Source organism: Myotis nattereri, assembly GCF_964212035.1.
Source record: "Myotis nattereri genome assembly, chromosome: 15".
Taxonomy (NCBI): Eukaryota; Metazoa; Chordata; class Mammalia; order Chiroptera; family Vespertilionidae; genus Myotis; species Myotis nattereri.
The window spans coordinates 17,035,169-17,055,637 of NC_138090.1; the positions used below are offsets into that span (position 1 = coordinate 17,035,169).

The following is a 20,469-nucleotide window of genomic DNA, read 5'->3' on the forward strand; positions in this document are numbered from 1 at the left end:
AACAAGGGTTTTAGGCCTAAAGGTGACTTTGTAATCATTGAAAGAGTGGGGACAACCTATGAATAAGCCAATGTAGTTGGCTTATGGTTCTTCTATGAAAATCTGATAGATATGAACTTTCCCCTTTAGATATTCTTTCCATTTTGTAGTGAGGATTAGGAAAAGCCCCTGAGATTAAAGTGTGTAGGTGTGTCCCCAGGTGGAGAGAGAGGTATGCACAGCTGCTTATAGGAAGGATAGGATACAGAGAGGAAAGAGTCTAATGACTTCTGTCCCTTGGTTTGATCCAGTGATTTTTGTAACAATAAACCCGCAGTGAGGGCGGATGGATTTTTGCACCAAAAAATCCCAGAGGAATTTATTCTTAGGGTTAGTCTTAGCTGTTGACCATTTCCAGGAATTGTAGTTCCGTAACCCTTGGCATACATAATGCACACGGCCTTGAACTGGGGAGAACATGTATATGTGACCTTTGAAACAGTATAAAACATTAATGGCAGTATATGATTTGAAGACAGAATCAACTGGTTGTCGCTACTTACTGAACTGGATCTTAAATCATGGAGACCTTTAAAGGGAGCTGCATCATAAATTATCCCCATGCAGTATCTGGGCTGGTAGCTTTAATTTTTCCCCCCTTTTGACAGAAGTACTACTATTGTTAAAAAAAAGTACTAAATATATAACTTAGGCATATGCTTGTATTTTGAATTGATGCTTTAGCCCATTGTCATCCCATTAATTAAAAAAACAACAGTCATCTACCCCTGATCTTGCCCAGTCTGAACGCAAATGCTGGTCCTTAAGATTTCCTTCCCCTTCCGGTAGGTGGCCTGCTCATGAGATCTGGAAAAGGTAATGCATAATACACCAAGAAACAGGCTTTTAGACATATTGATCCTGAGCCACATTTTTATTCTTTCTACTGCTTGTTTGTCCTTGGTCAGGTCCATTTTTGTCTCCATATTGGTGCCTATTCTTACTACCGGGTGTTCTTGCTAGAAGTTACCCAGTAAGCACTGAAATAGAAATCCAACTACTTTGAGTAGCTTTCTTCAAACTAATTTTCAAAGTAGCGGGAAAACCCCAGAAGTAGACAACCTAAGAGCTTTATTCACCTTACACCAAGACACAGAGACAAAGAGTTTTTCATTATGAGACAAAGAAATGAAGATGACTGGAGACTGAGTTGTTGTATATACAAGGTAACTCATGTAGTGACCAAATTTACAGAAGAAACAATCTGTACACGTCAGAATCTTTGCAAGAGTCAAATTTTGTCTGGGAATTTAAAGTATCTCCAAGTGCATACCTATCACAGTACTATTGTAGGTCACAGACTCTTTTGTTCTAAGCCTGCAATTAAAGCATAGTTGGTCTGGACTAAGCAAGCTGAAGCAATGGATAATAGGTGATACCATCTTTACTGATTATTCAAAGCTCAAGAAATTATTTTTTTTGCAAGTTGCTGGGAGATTCATCAATACCTTTGTAAGGGGAATACCTAAAAATCCAGAAGTCTCGGTTTCCTAGGAAAATTTGGAATAATTAACAAGAATACTCCAAGGAATGGAGTGAATCTTAAATTTGGAAATTCACATTTATAATGGCTACTATGAACCCTTACTATGTGCTAATAAGCATGGCTGCATCATTCACAAAATCTTCATAATAACTGCTAGGCAGGTATTAATTTCTGTTTCACTGCTTCATAACGAAAGTCTGAGATCAAATAACTTGCACAAGGGTATACGCCTAATAGGAGGTAGAGTGGAGACTTGGAATCAAGCTTTCTGATTCCAAATTTGGCCCACTGGCCAGCCACAAAACTACCACCAAATACAGGAACAAGAAGAAAATAAACTTTTAAAGATTTTCTGAACCATCTTTGCCAACAATTAAGTGGCTCCCAGATATATGACAGCTTGAGACTGAGAACCGAATTCTGATGTTACTACATAAGGAGAAAGGGAATTACAATGTGACTGGGAGGTGAGTTAATATTTTGGACACAGGGTTGGATCGAATGTGCTGAATGTCGCGAGAATCTCTGACAAGGAAAAGAAAGGTCCTCGCCGAGGTGAGTCTTCGCAACAATTCGTTCAATTGGAAAGAGAGGACACAAGTTCCAAGAGCCACCTCTGTGGAGAGCAGCGTCCTGTCACCACTGACACCTGCCCTTTGTCCAGCCGGCACTCGGGAGGCGGGGACAGCAGTCAATCACCCTCCCGGCGCCGGTCCTCCGAGGCTGCCGGCCGCCGAGGCCCAGCCCTGCGGTGGCGCCCGGCTCCGCCCGCGGGCTCCGCACATCCAACCCGCCTGCAGGCGGCTCACGGCGCCCCGGACGCATCTCGCCCGCAGCTACGCAGGTCCGAAGGGCTGCGGGGGGCGGGGCCGGGGCGGGGCTGCAGGCGCGGGGGCGGGGCCTCGGGCCGCTCGCGCGCGCCCCCGAGGCTCCGCGCGCCGTCGCGCCGGCCGGGCGTCCCTGTGCAGCCTCTGCCGCCGATGGGGGAGGTGGAGCCGGGGCCCGCGGGCCCGCTCGAGCCCCCGGAGCCGCCCGAAGCGCCCGCGAGCCGTCGGCCGGGCGGGATTCGGGTCCTGAAGGTGAGGCGGGCGGGCGGACACGCGGGTTGGAGAAGGGGCGAAAGCGGGGAGCGGCCGCCCTTGCCTCGCGCGTCGGCCGAGGCGGCCGGCGACCCCCGCCCCGCGTCAGTCAGTCCGCTGGGCTGCTCGGCCGCCCCGCAGCCCCGCTCGGGGGGCCGCGGCTCCCGCCCGGGGCCTCCGCGCCTGGCCCCGCCGAGGCCGAGGCCGCCTGCGTCCCCTCCGCTGCCCATCCCTGGCCGCGAGCCACCCGCTTCGCAGGCCCACGCCTGGGGTCCAGCGTCCTCCGGGCCGCTGCCGCCAGCCGGCTCCTCCGGGGCCCGGGGGCCCGCCCTGTCTCCCGCGGCCGGGCGCCGGACCGGGGGCCGGGCTGGAAGTACGCAGGGTGCTCCCGGACACCTGAAGACATCACCCCAGCGGGAGGATGGCGGCGGCGATTGGCCCAGCGTTGCGGGGTGCGCCGCGGGGCGCGGTGGGGGGCGGGGAGCGGGCCGACTCTGCCCGCGGGCTTTCCTACCGAAGTTCAGACCCGCTTCCCGCGCCGACGCGGGGCGCCCGCCCGGCAGCTCGTCCCGCCCCGCCCGGCGAGAGAATCCCCGGAGGAGCCCCGTCTCTGGGAGTCGCTGGGCGTGTTGTAGGAGGAGGAGCTGGACGGAAACGGGCATCCCTGCTCGCGGAGCCGGCCTGACGCTCCGCTCCGGGGAGACGCTAATGGGGGAGCCGTTATGCAACAGGCAGCGTGCGGGGCTGCGGGCAGGACTTGGGGGGGAGGAGGAGGAAATGAGAGCAGATGCCGGCAAGTGGGGGCCGTGGAGCCTGGAAGGTGATGACAAGAAGTTCAGACGCACCAGGAATGCGGGATGGGGAGGGGACCGTGAAGATGGTGAAGAGGCGTGGTTGTGGGAGACTTAGCTGGATGGCGTTTTCTACCAGCCCTCGGAATACTTGGGCAGAATTTTTTTTTTTTTTTTTTTTTTTTCCTGTAGGTCAAATAGGTAAACGAGGTGTTTTCTGGAGAGGGAATGGAATTCCTTCTGGAGTTCTAGAAGAGGAGTCGGCAGGATTTAAAACTTTCCAGGGAGAAGGGAGAGAGAGAATAATTTTTTTTTTTAGAAGATTAGATGGGTTTCAAAACCAAAAATACTTTGCAAAAACAATGAAAATCTATGATGTTAAAAAACACATTAATAGTTGTTCATTGGGAATGAGGGTGAGCACAATATAGTTGTCATTAAGATTATTAGCAGGACGTCACAAAGATGGGAACACTGAAAAAAATATAGATTTGAAACACCTCGTGAACCCATGAAACCACATAAAACAGGACTCTAAAATACTGAAGTGTTCTTGCTACTACCTTCCAGTCGTAATCCAGGGATTTAAAGAAATAACTTTTCATAGTTGATCTCCATTTCTGCATAAACCTTGTACATATTTGCTGTAACTTACTTAACCATAAGCTGCCAATATAATTACCCAAATGCTTTTGGATATTTATTTAAAACCATAAGGTCACAAAAATGTAAACTGAATGAACAACAAAAAAGCCAGCTGAATTTATCAGGAAATGGCAGGCCTGAGAGATAGGTAATGCCCTCTGGTCTGGAAGGTAAACAACTTTAGTATATATATAAAATCTTTTTTTTGTGTGTGTGTGGGGAGAGAGTTATGAGAGAAGGAATTGAGAAATGATCATCTTTATTGCAGGGTCCTACCTTCCTACACTGCCCGGAAGTGGTTCAACCCACCACTGGTTCCCTGGAGTTCCACTCTGGGGACCTTTAGAAAGATTCCAGAAATTGATCTTGATTCCAGTGCTCAGCTGGTGGTGTGGCAGGCTGACAGTGTCCAAGGCCCTTGAATCTCTTGGCTTTATTGCATATGGTTAATGCTTTAAATAATCCTTGCCAATAAATGGGATTGACTATGGAAAATAGGAGCTATGCATTCTACATACAGAAGTTCCCTTAAATAGCTGAGTGGTTGAAGTGTGTGCCAAGGGAAACTGGAAAAGAATATGTAAGTAGAAGACTTGCTGAATTGGGAGGAAAGTCATACTCTGCAACATATTATTCTCTGAAGCCCCTTTGGAAAAGATAGCCTTTTTTGTAACTATTTTATACTTAACACCAAATTATGAACATAATTTTCAGAAAATACACGTCTTCATAAAAAGTCTAATATACCTAAGCTGGTGTCCTTTAGCCAGATTAGATCTAGGTCCATTTGTATCGAGTTTTGGAAAATTTGATTCACAATCTGCCCCCGATTTATTTAGCAAACTGCTATTTAGGATGTACCCCTTTATAGTTGTAGTTGGGATATAGTATGATATTATTATTTTGAATTTTATTGATTCTTTTTTAGAAGAGAGAGAGGGGAGAGAGAAACATCGATTTGTTGTTTCACTTATTTATGCATTCACTGGTTGAATCTTGTATGTGCCCTGACTGGGGATTGAACCCACAACCTAGCATAATATTTTTAATACTCTTAAGGTTATTGGGAGTACCTTTGAAGCGTACATTTTTCTAGATGTTTCCTCCAGTTTGGGGATTTTTTTTTTTTTTTTTTTTTTTTTTTACTCTGTAGAAGATATGAAGTTATAACTAATCTAGCCAGTGACTGTGATGAGATTAGTGTTTTGAATAATAGTGTTTTGAATTAAGTACTGAAGTGAGTACTTAATTCATGGCGTACTCTAAAGACTTTGCTTTCTAGAAATATCTTTAAATCTTAAATGTGCTTTTTATACATTTTTTTGATGTGAGAGGTGATTATAGTTGTGTTCTTTTATAGATAAGTTTGTCAACAGTTCTTATACAAGAGTGAGGGAGGGAGGAAATAAAGTGTTCTCAGTCTAGCAATTCCAGTGGAGTAGTGATTGTAAAAGCTGAAAGCATCTCAGAGGACGGTACTGGCCTTTCCAGCAGTTACCTGATGCTTTAGGCCATGGGTGGGGAACCTTTTTTCTGCGAAAGACCATTTGGATGTTTATAACATCATTTGAAGGCCATACAAAATTGTCAACTTAAAAATTAGCCTGCTATATTAAACATTTAATTAACTCACCCCTCATGCCTTGGCAGGGCCAGACCAAATGATTTCTTGGGCCTTATATGGCCCGCAGGCTGGACGCTCCCCACCTGTGATCTAGATTGGTGCTAGAAGGCCTGTGCTTTCTTAGTATCTAGGTCTTTTAAATGCCCATTAATATCTATTAAAGTTCTAACTCAGCAGTTTGTCTTCATTGCGTGGAATTATCATATAGCCAGGAGGTAGATTCTTTGACCAATAACACACATATTTCAATAATGTAAAGTACCTGCTGGGCCTGTGTGGCTCAATGGTTTAGCATCAACCTAGGAAACAAGAGGTCATCAGTTCAATTCCCAGTCAGGGCACATGCCATGGTTTTGGACTCAATCTCTGGTGGGGGATGTGCAGGAGGCAGCTGTCGATGATGATGTTTTTCTGTCATTGAAGTTTCTATCTCTCCCTCTCTATTCCTCTCTGAAATTAAAAATAATAATTTAATCTAATAAAAGAGAAACATGCAAATTGACCTCACCTCTGCTACGCCCCAAACCACACCCACCAGCCAATCAGAGTGGCTATATGCAAATTAACCCAACCAAGATGGCGGCCAGCAGCCACGGAGCTGGAGCAAGCAGGAGGCTTGGTTGCCCCGGCAATGGAGGAAGCCAAGCTTCCCGCCTGCCCTGGCCGGCTGTGGCCTCGGCTCAAGGCAACAAAGTTTTAATTATAGAAGATAAATAAATCCCAGATACCTGCTTCCAGCCAGCCTCCACTGGGAGCTTGGGTGGCTGGGGGCCGTGGCCAGCCTGCAAACAGCCATCAGCCCCTCACTCAGACTGGCCAGGCACCTCAGCAGGCCCCCCGCCCCCCCAGAAGGGTGTGGCCAGCCTGAAAATGGCCCTCAGCACCTCACCCAGGCTGTCCAGGCACCCCAACGGGGACCCCCACCCTGATCCGGGACACCCTTCAGGGCAAACCAGCTGGCCACCACCCATGCACCAGGCCTCTATGCTATATAATAAAAGGGTAATATGCAAATTGACCCTTACAGCAGAACGACTGGAAATGACTGGTCACTATGACACATACTGACCACCAGGGGGCAGATGCTCAATGCAGGAGCTGCTCCCTGGTGGTCAGTGCGCTCCCACAGGGGGAGCTCTGCTCAGCCACAAGCCAGGCTGATGGCTGCCAGTACAGTGGTGGTGGTGGGAGCCTCTCCCGCCTCCTCAGCAGCACTAAGGATGTCCCACTGCAGCTTAGGCCTGCTACCTGCTGGCAAGTGGACATTTCTCGAGGGCTCCTGGGCTGCCAGAGGGATGTCTGACTGCCAGCTTAGGCCTGATCCCCTGGGGAGCGGGCCTAAGCTAGCAGGTGGTCATCCCCCAAGGGGTCCCAGACTGCGAGAGGGCACAGGCCCGTCTGAGGGACCCGAGTGCATACATTTTTGTGCACCGGGCCTCTAGTAATAATAATAAAATAAGGAATTAATTTAAAATATCCTCTTAAAGCCCTAGCTGGCTTGGCTCAGTGGATAGAGCATCTTCCTGCAGACTGAAGAGTCCCAGGTTCGGTTCCAGTTAAGGGCACATGCCCGGGTTGCGGGCTCCATCCCTAGTATGGGGTGGGCAGGTGGCAGCCGATCAGTGATTTTCTCTTATCATTGATGTTACTATCTCTTCCTTCCTCTCTGAAATCAATTATTAAAAAGTCCTCTTATCCGACGCCCATCAGGGTAACCCCGGTGGGGGATAGGTCCTCCCACACCCTGGGCCAAGGAGCACTTCTGAGTTACCCAGACCTCGTGATAACAGCTGAAGTTGTGTTGTGCTTGGGAACCTAAAGATCTCTCCAGACCTTACTATTGCAGTGTCTATTCCTTCACCTCCATTGAAATCAGCATTTTGGATTTAGGTCTTCATGGAATTCTTGAGAAGAGAGAGACCTTTGCAGTTACCCAGTTCTGAGGGTACAGGTTTAATAAAAAGGAATGCAACTTTAATCATGGACAAGGCAAAATAGGAATTCAAAACGTCACAGGGAATACGAAAACAAATTGGGTCCATTTTGTTGAAGATTAAAAGGCTTTGCACCATATCTGGACCAAGGCCAGAATTGTCTTCCAGGATGCAAATGGATTCAGAAGTCAAACCTTGAACTAGAATTGGTTACTAAAATATTTTAAAAGTTGGCAAAAAATTTTGAAGATGAAAGAGCAGTTTTACATCGGGGTTGCTGAGATAGGCACAAGAAAAAATCAGGCATAAAGCACAAGGAAAAAACTGTTTTGAGTGGATTGGTTGCTGCTCACTAAAGTTCTTCCCCCTGATCTCTTAAACATGGAGGTCATTATCAAGAAATGGCTTAGGGCCGAAACCGGTTTGGCTCAGTGGATAGAGCGTCGGCCTGCGGACTGAAAGGTCCCAGGTTCGATTCCGGTCAAGGGCATGTACCTGGGTTGCGGGCGCATCCCCAGTGGGGAATGTGCAGGAGGCGGCTGATCGATGTTTCTCTCTCATCGATGTTTCTGACTATCTCTCTCCCTTCCTCTCTGTAAAAAATCAATAAAATATATTAAAAAAAAAAAAAAAAGAAAAGAAATGGCTTAGGTATGAATGAGAGCCAGATCCTGTGGCTCCACCATTTGAGCCAGTGAATTAAGGCTAATTTGGCTGTTTCGGACACTGGTTGTCTAGATTTTAAACCACAAAACTTGAAAAAGGAACAGTGGCTACAAGCCTGAGCTTTAATGGAATATACATCTAACAGAAAAGTTGGAAATCACGAAAACTGAAGTCTTCCTCTACCTTCAGTTTAATCTGTGGATTTGTTCAAATACTAAAGATCCTCAGGTCCAGAATTCCAGCATCATTTATTCTTTTTAAATAAAATTTTAAAAACTTAAAAAAAAAATCCTCTTAAAAGTAAAGTTCCTTGCCGAGGCCGGTTTGGCTCAGTGGATGGAGCGTCGGCCTGTGGACTGGGGTGTCCCAGGTTCAATTCCGGTCGAGGGCGTGTGCCTGGGTTGCGGGCACATCCCCGGTGGGAGATGTGCAGGAGGCAGCTGATCGATGTTTCTCTCTCATCGATGTTTCTAACTCTCTATCTCTCTCCCTCCCTCTCTGTAAAAAATCAATAAAATATATTTAAAAAAAAACACCGTAAAGTTCCTTAAGGAACTTATAGTCTTAAAAGAAATATATATACACATTAAAAATCCTCACAGAAGAAAAATCATGGGTGAACTAATATAATAATACTGCCTGGGGTCTTTCTTGACTTTCCTAAGACAGAAGGTTGGTGGGCTATCATTGGGCTTAAAAAAATTTTTTTTTAAAATAAGCTTTTTGTTGCTTGTGTGAAATAGTGTCTATTTGCTCTCTCTTAATAGCAATGAGCAAAATTTCTCTCCACTGAGTGCAGAACTTATTTGTATAAATGTACCATATAGAATACTGTTTTCAGATGGACCAGTTGATCTTTCCCAAAGATTAAAAAATAAAGAATATTTCAAATTAACCTGTGAATTATTCAGTGGTTAACATTATTTAGTGGTTCAAATATGATGGCCCCTGTGTCTATAAAATAAATACTTGAGATATCAATTCTGAGATATTCAGCTTTAAGAAAATGCTCTTGATGAGAAGAGAGATCTAGTTTCCACTTGTTGCAGAGGTTTATCCTACTTATCGAAAGTTAGAATCAGTAATAATCTTTATGGTTTTGAATAGCTATACTCAAATCTCTAAGTTATGCAAAATAACCGATTTCCCTGTGTTTTCCTAAACTTAAACAATGAAGCCATTCTCACTCTCATTTTATTTTCTTCCCACATGGGAATACCTTCTAACTTTTCATTCCTCTTTATCCACCGCCTTTAGAAATTGAATTTTAGGTGCTACAGTTATCCTAAAATATTAATCTCAGTAATCACAAAAATAATATTTGTTTTGTCCTGGCCAGTGTGGCTCAGTTGGTTGGAGCATCTTCCTGTATGCCAAAAGGTGGTGCATTCAATTCCCAGTCAGGGCACATACCTAGGTTGCGGGTTCTATCCCCAGTCCATGTGCTTACGGGAGGTGGAGGCAACCTATTGATGTTTCTCTCACCTCTCTCCTCTCCCTTCCTCTCTCTAAAATAAAATAAATTTTGCTTTATTTATAGGTATTGCTGTTTTCCAGTGAGGAATAGTAGTAAAAGTATTTTATTTACTTTTTGGCTGATAGAAAGAAAAGATTATAAGTTTCTCTGTAAAAATGGAGATGAGCCAAAACCGGTTTGGCTCAGTGGATAGAGCGTCGGCCTGCGGACTGAAGGGTCCCAGGTTCAATTCCGGTCAAGGGCATGTACCTGGGTTGCGGGCACATCCCCAGTGGGAGATGTGCAGGAGGCAGCTGATCGGTGTTCCTCTCTCATCGATGTTTCTAGCTCTCTATCTCTCTCCCTCCCTCTCTGTAAAAAAATCAATAAAATATATTTTAAAAAAATGGAGATGTTTCCTTCCATGTTTGTTTAACTTCTTGCCAGAGCTGATTGGGCTAATGTGCAAACTGCGAATAAATTTCTGTGATGTCAGCTGAGTTTTGCATGCATTTCTGTGCCACTCAGGTGTTAAGGCACTAATAATAGATTATCAGTGTAAAAGAAAAGAAGAAATATCAAATAAATACTAAAACCCATTGTAATCTGCATAGAAATGGAAGTATGTTCCAGGTGAAGTTCTGCTGAGTAGAGAGTAGTCATTATTTCCTTCTACTAGGAAATCCTACCTGGGGGAAGAAGAATGGAGATGGGAGACATGGAAGGTTTCAAAAGAATGTAGAGAGAGTGACATTTGCATAGAATTTTAATGAATGGCTAATCAGGTGGACAAGATGAAGCAAACATTTCAGACAAGTCATAAAATTGTGGATTAGTTGGTGTGTTTGGGGAGTTACAGGTTGTTGAATATTCCTGAAGCAGAATGAAAGGCTTGACACTGGAGAGGTATGTCAGTGTAGTTAGTGGAAATTTCTTTTAAAGGGAACAGAAAGGGCCATCATAAAAATAGAGCAGTAAATGTTGGTCTTTAGAATCCTGTTATATTGCTGTAGCAATTGTTTTTGCCTTGAGATAACAGTAGCTCCACAATGTGTATGAATTTCACATGCCTGAATTAACGCAACAGTAGTTTTTTTTGTAACATGAGAAAGGAAAGAATACTTTTGAAGTATTTTGTTGATTCTGTACTTGATTATTTGGGATATAAGACAGAGGGTTAGGACCCTAGAGAACGTGCAGTTTGAAAAAATGTTTATTACAGCATTTGTTTCCAACAGTGAAAAATTAGAAACAAACTAAATGCCATTAGCAAGAGAATGGATAAATTGCAGTGTATTAAAAAATGGTATATTATTCAAATGAATGAGCTGGATGTATTAGCATGGATACATATAAACCAACATTGAACCTAATAAAAATATTTCAGGGCAAAACATAAGTGAGCTAGGATTTAAAGTTTTAAATTATGTAAAATGAACGATATATAGTTTATAGGATATGCATATATGGCAAACATCTGTGAAAATGAACGCAATGATAAATACCAAATACAGAGTAGAATGTTTCTGGGAGAGAGAGAGAGGAGCATGGGATTGGGATAGGGCAGTGATGGCGAACCTATGACGTGTGTCAGAGGTGACACGTGAACTCATTTTTTTGGTTGATTTTTCTTTGTTAAATGGCATTTAAATATATAAAATAAATAACAAAAATATAAGTCTTTGTTTTACTATGGTTGCAAATATCAAAAAATTTCTATATGTGACACGGCACCAGAGTTAAGTTAGGGTTTTTCAAAATGCTGACATGCCGAGCTCAAAAGGTTCGCCATCACTGGGATAGGGTACCAGGTGGCTTCAGCTGTATACGTAAGAATATATATATATATATATATATATAGTGTGTGTGTGTGTACACACACACACACACACACACACACACACGAGGCCCGGTGCACAAAATTCGTGCAAGAGTAGGCTTTCCCAGCTGCGGCGGCTGCCTCCATCCCTCCCTCACAGCCATGGCTGCCTTGATCCTGGGGCTGCAGCCCTGGCTTCGTCTGGGAGGACGTCTGGTCTAATTAGCATATTACATTTTTATTATTATAGATTCTTTAGAATAATGCCTGGAACTAAATAAGACAAAATATTAAAAATTTGTGAAAGTTGGGTAGTAGGTACGCAGATGTTTTATTATTCTTGACATTTTTCTGGAAACATAAGAAAAAGAAGAGTTAGAAAAGTTGATGGACAGACATGAACAGCTATAACAATAAAGAAAGCTAAGGTTGGCCCTGGCCAGTGTGGCTCCTTGGTTGGAATGTCATCCCATACACCAAATGGTGGCAGGTTCAATTCCCAGTCAGGACACATACCCAGGTTGTGGGTTCAATTTCTGGTCCGGGCGAGTGCGGGAGGCAACTGGTGTTTTCCCCTCCCTCCCTTTCTCCCTTCCTCTGTCTAAAAATCAAATAAAAAAAAATAAATAACAATAGCTTTAAATAAATATTAAAAAAAAACTAAGTTTGCCAGGTTAAGAATGAGCGTGGCAGATGCTGAAGGCTGTGTGAGGTGAGAGGAGATAATACTTGATTGAGTAGAGCAGTGGTCGGCAAACCGCGGCTTGCGAGCCACATGCGGCTCCTTGGCTCCTTGAGTGTGGCTCTTCCACAAAATACCACGTGTGGGTGCGCACATACCGTGCGATTGAAACTTCATGGCCCATGCGCAGAAGTTGGTTTTTGGCCTGGGCAAGTCGTATTTTGAAGAAGTGGCGTTCGAAGTGGGAGGTGTGGGTTGGTTGGGCGATGGGGGACTCGTCGCAGGCGGGCGGTGGGATACGCAGAGCGGGGGAGGTACATTGTTTTGAGGTACGTTCGCTGAGGTCGACCCCTTCCAACTCTCCCATCCACACTCGTCTATCTGAAGCAAGTATACAAGATGAGTGTGGATGGGAGAGTTGGAAGGGGTCGACCTCAGCGAATGTACCTCAATCAGATTGAGGATGTTTTTAGCAAAGGCCAGCTTAGGAGTAGCCTAATTAAGTTAATAACAATGTACCTACCTATTTAGTTTAAGTTTAAACAATTTGGCTCTCAAAAGAAATTTCAATCGTCATACTGTTGATATTTGGCTCTGTTGACTAATGAGTTTGCCGACCACTGGAGTAGAGTATTGGTGACTATAGAGTGGAAAGTGGGGTGAGAACTGAACATGTCTAACTCATTTTGGCTGATGTTTTTTCTCATGATTTTTTTTTCTTATTTTAGAGAAATATGAAACACAATGGGAGCAGAAATTGTTTGAATAGGAGAAGTAGGTTTGGTTCTCGAGAAAGAGACTGGCTGAGAGAAGATGTGAAGAGAGGCTGTGTTTACCTTTATGGAGCAGACACGACCACTGCCACTACAACCGCCACCTCCTCTGCCTCCTCCTCCTCCGCCTCCTCCTCATCCTCTGACTTACATCTTGTCCTTTGCACAGTAGAGACTCCAGCATCAGAAATATGTGCTGGAGAGGGAAGGGATAGTCTTTATTTACAGCTGCATGGAGACCTGGTCAGGTAAGGTCTGAGTCTTACCACTGATTCTACTGCAGTGTAAGCAGTCCACGTTTCTGCTTGGAAGTGCGCTTTAGGACTTTAATTGTGCTGGAACTGATGTTGATTATGCTGTCACTAGGCTTGAAAGAGGTTTTTCCTTGGAATGCTGATGTTATCATTCTTAAATTTAAAAACTGTCAGTGAAGGAAAATTTGAAGTTACCTCATTTGGATTAAACAATAAGTCAGACATCTAAATTTAAAGTAAATATTTTAAGAGTTTTTTTAGCTCTGGCCCAGTATCTCAGTTGGTTAGAGTGTCATCCCAACAAGCCAAGGTTGCGGATTTGATCCCTGGTCAGGGCACATGCAACAAGAATCAACCAATGGATGCATAAGTAAGTGAAACAAAATCAGTTTCTCTCTCAAATCCTATCTAATAAAAGAGAAACATGGTAATTGGCATACGACCGCTACCCTTCCCATTGGCTAATCAGGGCAATATGCAAATTAACTGCCAGCCAAGATGGCGGCCGGCAGCCAGGCAGCTTGAAACTAACATGAGGCTTGCTTGCTTCAGTGACAGAGGACTCCAACGTTCCCCGCCTGTCACTGCAGGCCTCTGAGCTGCAACTCTAAGCAACTATGTAACAAATATAGAAGCTAAACAAAACCCCAGAAACCTGTTTTAGTCCGACAGGCTTCAGCCAGCAGGATCGCAACATTGTAAGCAAAGGCCAGATACCTACTTTCAGCAGCGGAGGCCTAAGAGCTGGAGCCAAGCCTCAAAGCTAAAGCTGGCCCAGAATAAAAAAAAAAGAAAGAGCCGAAGCCGGTTTGGCTCAGTGGATAGAGCGTCGGCCTGCGGACTGAAGGGTCCCGGGTTCAATTCCGGTCAGGGGCATGGGTTGCGGGCATATCCCCAGTGGGAGATGTGCAGGGGGCAGCTGATCGATGTTTCTCTCTCATCGATGTTTCTAACTCTCTATCTCTCTCCCTTCCTCTCTGTAAAAAATCAATAAAATATATTAAAAAAAAAAAAAAGAAAGAAAGAAAGGAGTGGTTGGGAGCTTCAGTCACCCCCAGCCTGAAAACAGCCCTCAGCCCCTCACCCAGACTGGCCAGGCACCCCAGTGGGGACCCCCACCCTGAAGGATGTGTGACCAGCTGCAAACAGCCATCATCCCCTCACCCAGGCTGGCCAGGCACCCCAGTGGGGACCCCCACCCTGATCCAAGACACCCTTCAGGGCAAACCAGCCGCACCACCCGTGCACCAGGCCTCTACCCTATATAGTAAAAGGGTAATATGCCTCCCAGCACTGGGATCAGTGGAGCCGCGAGGCCTCCTAACACCTGGGTCAGTGTGACAGGGGGCAGCGCCCAAACCCCCTGATTGCCCTGCGGCTCTGTGTGTGACGGGAAGGCGCCCCAACCCCCTGATCAGCCCTGCTCTGTGCCTGATAGGGGGGAGCTCCCCAACCCCTGATCGCCCTGCTGCTCTGTGTGTGACAGGGTGCGGTGCCCCAACTCCCTGATTGGCCCTGCTCTGTGTGTGACTGTGCGGCGCCCCAACCCCCCCCCCCGCGCCCCCCCCCCCCCCCCCCGCGGGCCCTGCTCTGTGTGTGACAGGGTAGAGCCATAACCTCCCCATCGGCCCTGCCCTGAGTGTGAGAGTGGCTGCGCCCAACCCCCTGATTGGCCCTGCTCTGTGCATGACAGGGTACAGAGCCCCAACCCCCCTGATGGGCTCTGCTCTGGGAGTGACAGGGGGCAGTGCCCCAACCCCCTGATTGGCCCTGCTCTGTGCGTGACGGGGTGGCGCAGCAACCTCCCCATGGACCCTGCTCTGTGCATGACACGGGGCAGCGCCCCAACTCCCCAATCAGCCCTGCTCTGAGCCGGACCAGGGGCTGCACCTAAGGATTGGGCCTGCACTCTGCCACCCAGGAGCAGGCCTAAGCCAGCAGGTCATTATCTCTCGCGGGGGTCCCAGACTGCGAGAGGGCACAGGCCGGGCTGAGGGACCCCCATCCCCCCTGAGTGCACAAATTTTTGTGCGCTGGGCCTCTAGTCAATAAATAAAAATGTAAAAAAAATACATGTAAATAGAATGAAATTGAAATACATAAAAGGAAATAGAGTGAATAGTATATATGCTCATGCATGAGTATGTTGCTGTTTACATATACATTTTAAAACTAATGGTGCTTTACATAACATGTTGTTGATTTAATATTATTTAGAGATCTTTCCATATTAGTATTTATATAGTTTTCATTTATTTAATGGCTGCATGGTCTACCATAATTTTATGAGTCTATCATTTTATGAGTTTACCATAAAATGATTATAGCCAATCTCCTATTACTGGGCATTCAGATTGTTACTATTTTTTTACTTCTACAATCAGAGCTGCAGTGAATATCCTTGTACCTATAATATTTCTCCTATGTGGGAGTCAGCTGTAGGATAAGTTCCTGGAAGTTGAATTGCTGGATCAAAGGATATGTGCACTTATAATTTTGATATGGATAGTCAAATTCCTCCTTATAGAAGTTATATGTTGATGAATAATGTAAAAATATATCTATCTCCCTCTTATTTTTATATAAATGTAGACACATAGTCATGTATGAACACATCCTTGCTGTGAATAGAAATGATTGTCAGCAGTTTTTAAATTAGATAATCATAAAGTCAACATTCCAAGGAAAAATCTTTTTTCAACCCTAATGACTTAAATTCTTGCAAATTTTATGGCAATTTTGTTATTCTGTTGCTTTAATTTTTATTTATTTTAATGAGTGAAGTTGAGCATATTTTCATAGGTTTTTAGGCCATTTATGTTGCTTTTTAAAAAAATACATTTTTATTGATTTCAGAGAGGAAGGGAGAGGGAGAGAGCGATAGAAACATCAATAATGAGAGAGAATCATTGGTTGGCTGCCTGCTGCATGACCTATACTGGGGATCTAGCCTACAACCTGGGCATGTACCCTGACCAGCAATCTAACCGTAACCTCCTGGTTCATAGATTGATGCTCAACCACTGAGCTACACCAGCCTGGCTATTTATGTTTTCTTTAAAAATCTTCATATAAAGAAGAAAAGTATTCTCATAATAGTCTTTTTTCCTCTCATAATAGTCTTATACTGTGCATATGCAATCTTTGATTTTATTTATTTATTTATTTATTTATTTATTTATTTATTTATTTAACAAATTACTATTCTTTGAATTAGGTGTCAAATGGCTCTTTGTATCTTGTTACCGGAAAGGGGAACTGGCCCTTGGTGGGTCTGCCTAGGGCCAGTGGGTAGTGTGTGGCTTCTTGACTTCATGCAGGAAAAATTTCACAATACAATTCCAGGTAACTGTGAGGGAACATTTACTAGAGCTGGGGACAGTAAAGGGCTTAGCACAGCAGAAGCCACAGGGGCGCCTGGGCTGCGCTGCCTTAGCTCTCTGGGAAGTCAGAGAAAAGAGGGCCCTGGGGACAGGCTCAGGGGACCAGCCTGCAAGGAGCTGCCCCTGCCCATCGCTCCCCTGATTGCAAGGCTTGTTGGGTCCTTTGGAGTTCAGGAGGTACATGCCTGTGGGGGAAGGAGAAGGGAGAGGGGATGTCAGGTGCTGCTCCCCAGCGGGAGAGAGCGCCTTGGGTCCTCCGTCTTTACCTCTCCTGCCGGAGGGAGTCTTAGGGGAGGTCTCAGGAGGGGAGGGTCTCAGTAGAACATGCATCCGTTTCCTAGGAGTGCTCCTTCAGGGTGGGGTCTCCACTGATTGGTCAGTGTCAGGGCAGGGGATCATTATCATTGCAGCTGGTCCTAGTGTCATCCATCTGGTTTTGCTGCTTTTGTGGGTCTGGAGCTGACATACAGCTGAGTCCTAGATGTTATTTCTAGGGAGGTGACCGTCTGTATCTGCTGTAAATTGCTCTGCCAGTTTGTTCAGCTCTCTGTCTCAGTTTCCCTGTTCCACTTGTCCTGGCTTACTGGCCTGTCAGCCTGACCCATGATTTTCTCCTCCCCTTCTCTGTAATAAATAAATATCTTAAAATAATTAAAAACTGTGGATTCAGCTTGAAAGTGAGAAAGGAAGCTTCCACTTACACCTTAAATGTGGTAATGATAGTAACACCTTTAACTGAGCTAAAAATTGATGTCATTTTAAAAAATATAAACAGGTTTAGTATGTGTTCCTTTTAGGATTTGGACTAATTCCTGAAAAAGATTAGCATTTGAATGTTTTCCTTGTTCACCAGTTAACTACATTTCCTAAATCCATTCGTAAAATGAAAGGATCAGACAGGGTGATCCTTAGGCTCTTCTAAATCTTAATACTGATTCTGATCTAATTTTATCAGGTGGAAAGCCTTGACCTACATATTGCTGGTAGTGGTTGATGGAGTTGATATATTTAAACGTAAGACTTACTCTTTTGCATACTAGTGTGTATGCATACAAAGATATTAACAATGTAGAGGAAACCCCACTTGAATTGGCTTACTAGTTAATTAAGAATCCAAATGTGACGGTCTGATGGATGCTTCTCTATCTCTGGATCTGTTTTTGTTCATCAGTTTATGTTGTTCATTATAAACCTCAGAGGGAAGGCAGGAGAGGGTGAGGGTAAGGGGGAGAGATCAACCAAAGGACTTGTATTCGTGCATATAAGCCTAACCAATGGATACAGACAACAGGGGGGTGAGGGCATGAGCGGGGGTGGGGGTGAGGGGACAATGAGGGATAAGGACACATATGTAATACCTTAATCAATAAAGAAAAGAAAAAATTAGGAAAAAGAGGAATCCAAATGTGATGTAATTTACTTTTGTGAATCTAAACTACTTACAGTGGAGAGTTTGCCCCTTTTTAGCCTTGTGGCCTTGATAATTTTATAATTATTGAAGATATAATTGATTGGAAAATAATGAAAACACTATTGAACTGTGGTTTGAAAAACATGAATGTATTTTCATTGCTGAAGTAGGAGCTCAAGATGTCTCATTCAGCCAAAGAATGATGATGATGATAGATTTTAGCTGACATTAAGTGCTTTCTTTTGCTGTCAGTGTGTTTACTTTACACATTTTTTCATTAAATCCTCACAACTCCAAGGGAGGTAATATATCATTCCTTTCAAATGAGGAAAATTGAGGCTTTATGAGAGGTCAGGCAACCTGTTCAAGGTCAGGGAGGTACTGCAGGCAGTTGGAATGGCCTAAATCAGTGGTCCTCAAACTTTTTAAACAGGGCGCCAGTTCACTGTCCCTCAGACCGTTGGAGGGCCGGACTATAGTTTAAAAAAAACTATGAACAAATTCCTATGCACACTGCACATATCTTATTTTGAAGTAAAAAAACAAAACGGGAACAAATACAATATTTGTATTTGCATGTGGCCCGTGGGCCGTAATTTGAGGACCCCTGGCTTAAATCATTCAAGATTGATGGTGGACTTTGTTCTGAGTAGAGGCCCTCCCAGGGAGAAACTGGCGTGGTGTCCCTTACTCAGTTTCACTATTTAATCATACTTATTTAAAGATCACTTTTAGCCCTGACTGGTTTGGCTCAGTGGATAGAGCGTCGGCCTGTGGACCGAACCGAAGGGTCCCGGGTTCGATTCCAGTCAAGGGCATGTACCTTGGTTGTGGGCACATCCCCAGTAGGGGGTGTGCAGGAGGCAGCTGATGGATGTTTCTCTCTCATCGATGTTTCTAACTTTCTATCCCTCTCCCTTCCTCTCTGTAAAAAATCAATAAAAATATTTTTAAAAAAATAAAGATCACTTTTAACTGCCTTATTCAACGGTTAATTGCTTGAGTTCAGTCTTACATTATCTAATTAGAGGAAAAGGTACTTTCTTCATAATGGACCATTTTTTGTTGCTTCCTGAAGTGTAATAGGTATTCATTGTAGAAATTTTAGAAAAAATGAAAAAGTGTAAAGAGAAATAATTTTTAATGGTTAATGATTGTAGATAATGTCATTTAATCCTTACAACAATCTCGTGAGGTAAATATAATACACATTTTGGCTCAGTGGATAGAGCGAGAGAGGTAAATCTCTCTCAGTGGAGAGTCCCAGGTTCGATTCTGGTCAAGGCCATGTACTTCGGTTGTGGGCACATCCCCATAGAGGGTGTGCAGGAGGCAACTGATCGATGTTTCTCTCTCATCGATGTTTCTAACTATCCGATACTCTCCCTTCCTCTCTGTAAAAAATCAATAAGAATATTATATATATATATTTTTTTTAAATTCACATTTTATAGATGAGGAAAATGAGGTTTAGAAAGGTCACCTAAGATCACTGGGCTATATATAAGTGGTAGAGCTGGAATTTGAACTCTGGCATTCTGACACCAGATCCCATATATTGCCTACCCATGGTAACATTTTTTCCCCAGATTTTTTTGAAAGTGAGGGTGTGTATAACTTTTAAAAATTACATACTGTATTTGAGCCTGGCCGGTGTAATTCAGTGGTTGGCATCAACCTATAAACCAGGAGGTCATGGTTAGATTCCAGGTTGTGGGGAATGTGCAGGAGGCAGCCAATCAATGATTCTCTCTCATCATTGATGTTTCTTCCCCTTCCTCTTTGAAATCAATTAAATTTTTTTTAAAAAATTACATATTTAGGGCCATACCATATATTTAATTTTATTTACTGCTTCAATTAATTTTCTTGTGTCATTAAAAATTCCTTAGATACCAGTTTTTTGTTGTTTTAAAAATTTTTAAATTTATTTATTGATTTTAGAGAGGAAGGGAGAGAGAGACAGAGAGAAACATTGATTTTTTTTGTTCTACTTATTTATGCTTTCATTGGTTGATTCTTGTATGTGCCTTGACTGGGGATAGAACCCACAACCTTGGCATTTTGGAACAGTGCTCTAACCAAATGCAGTTTCTGGCCAAGTAGTTTTAATTGCTACAGAATATTCCATTTTATGAAGATACTGTTTTAAAATTGAGAAATGATATGCAATAATGGTTGTGTTTGGCTTTTGGAATGAGAGTGCATGGGTTTAGATCCTGGCTCTGACAGTTACTATGTAAGTTACATAATGCTCTGTGCCTTAGTTTACTAATCTGTAAAACGAAGAATGATATTATTTACATTATAGAGTTGTCTTAAGGATAAATTATACATGTTATGAAGATTAAATGAATTAATACTTATCAAGTAGTGTTTTTTTTTTCTTTTTAAAATACATTTTATTGATTTTTCACAGAGAGGAAT

General features: G+C 43.8%; 1 protein-coding gene across 1 annotated transcript in view; it reads left to right on the forward strand.

The window, feature by feature from the left end:
- Window positions 1-2,468: 2,468 nt before the first annotated feature.
- PHLPP2 (PH domain and leucine rich repeat protein phosphatase 2) overlaps window positions 2,469-20,469 on the forward strand; it is a 77,821-nt gene continuing 59,820 nt past the window's right edge. Inside the window, exons 1-2 of the mRNA XM_081108071.1 lie at window positions 2,469-2,604; window positions 12,950-13,242. Of these exons, the coding sequence (XP_080964197.1) occupies window positions 2,506-2,604; window positions 12,950-13,242 (392 nt within the window). The 5' untranslated portion in view covers window positions 2,469-2,505. The remainder of the gene's footprint in view (window positions 2,605-12,949; window positions 13,243-20,469) is intronic.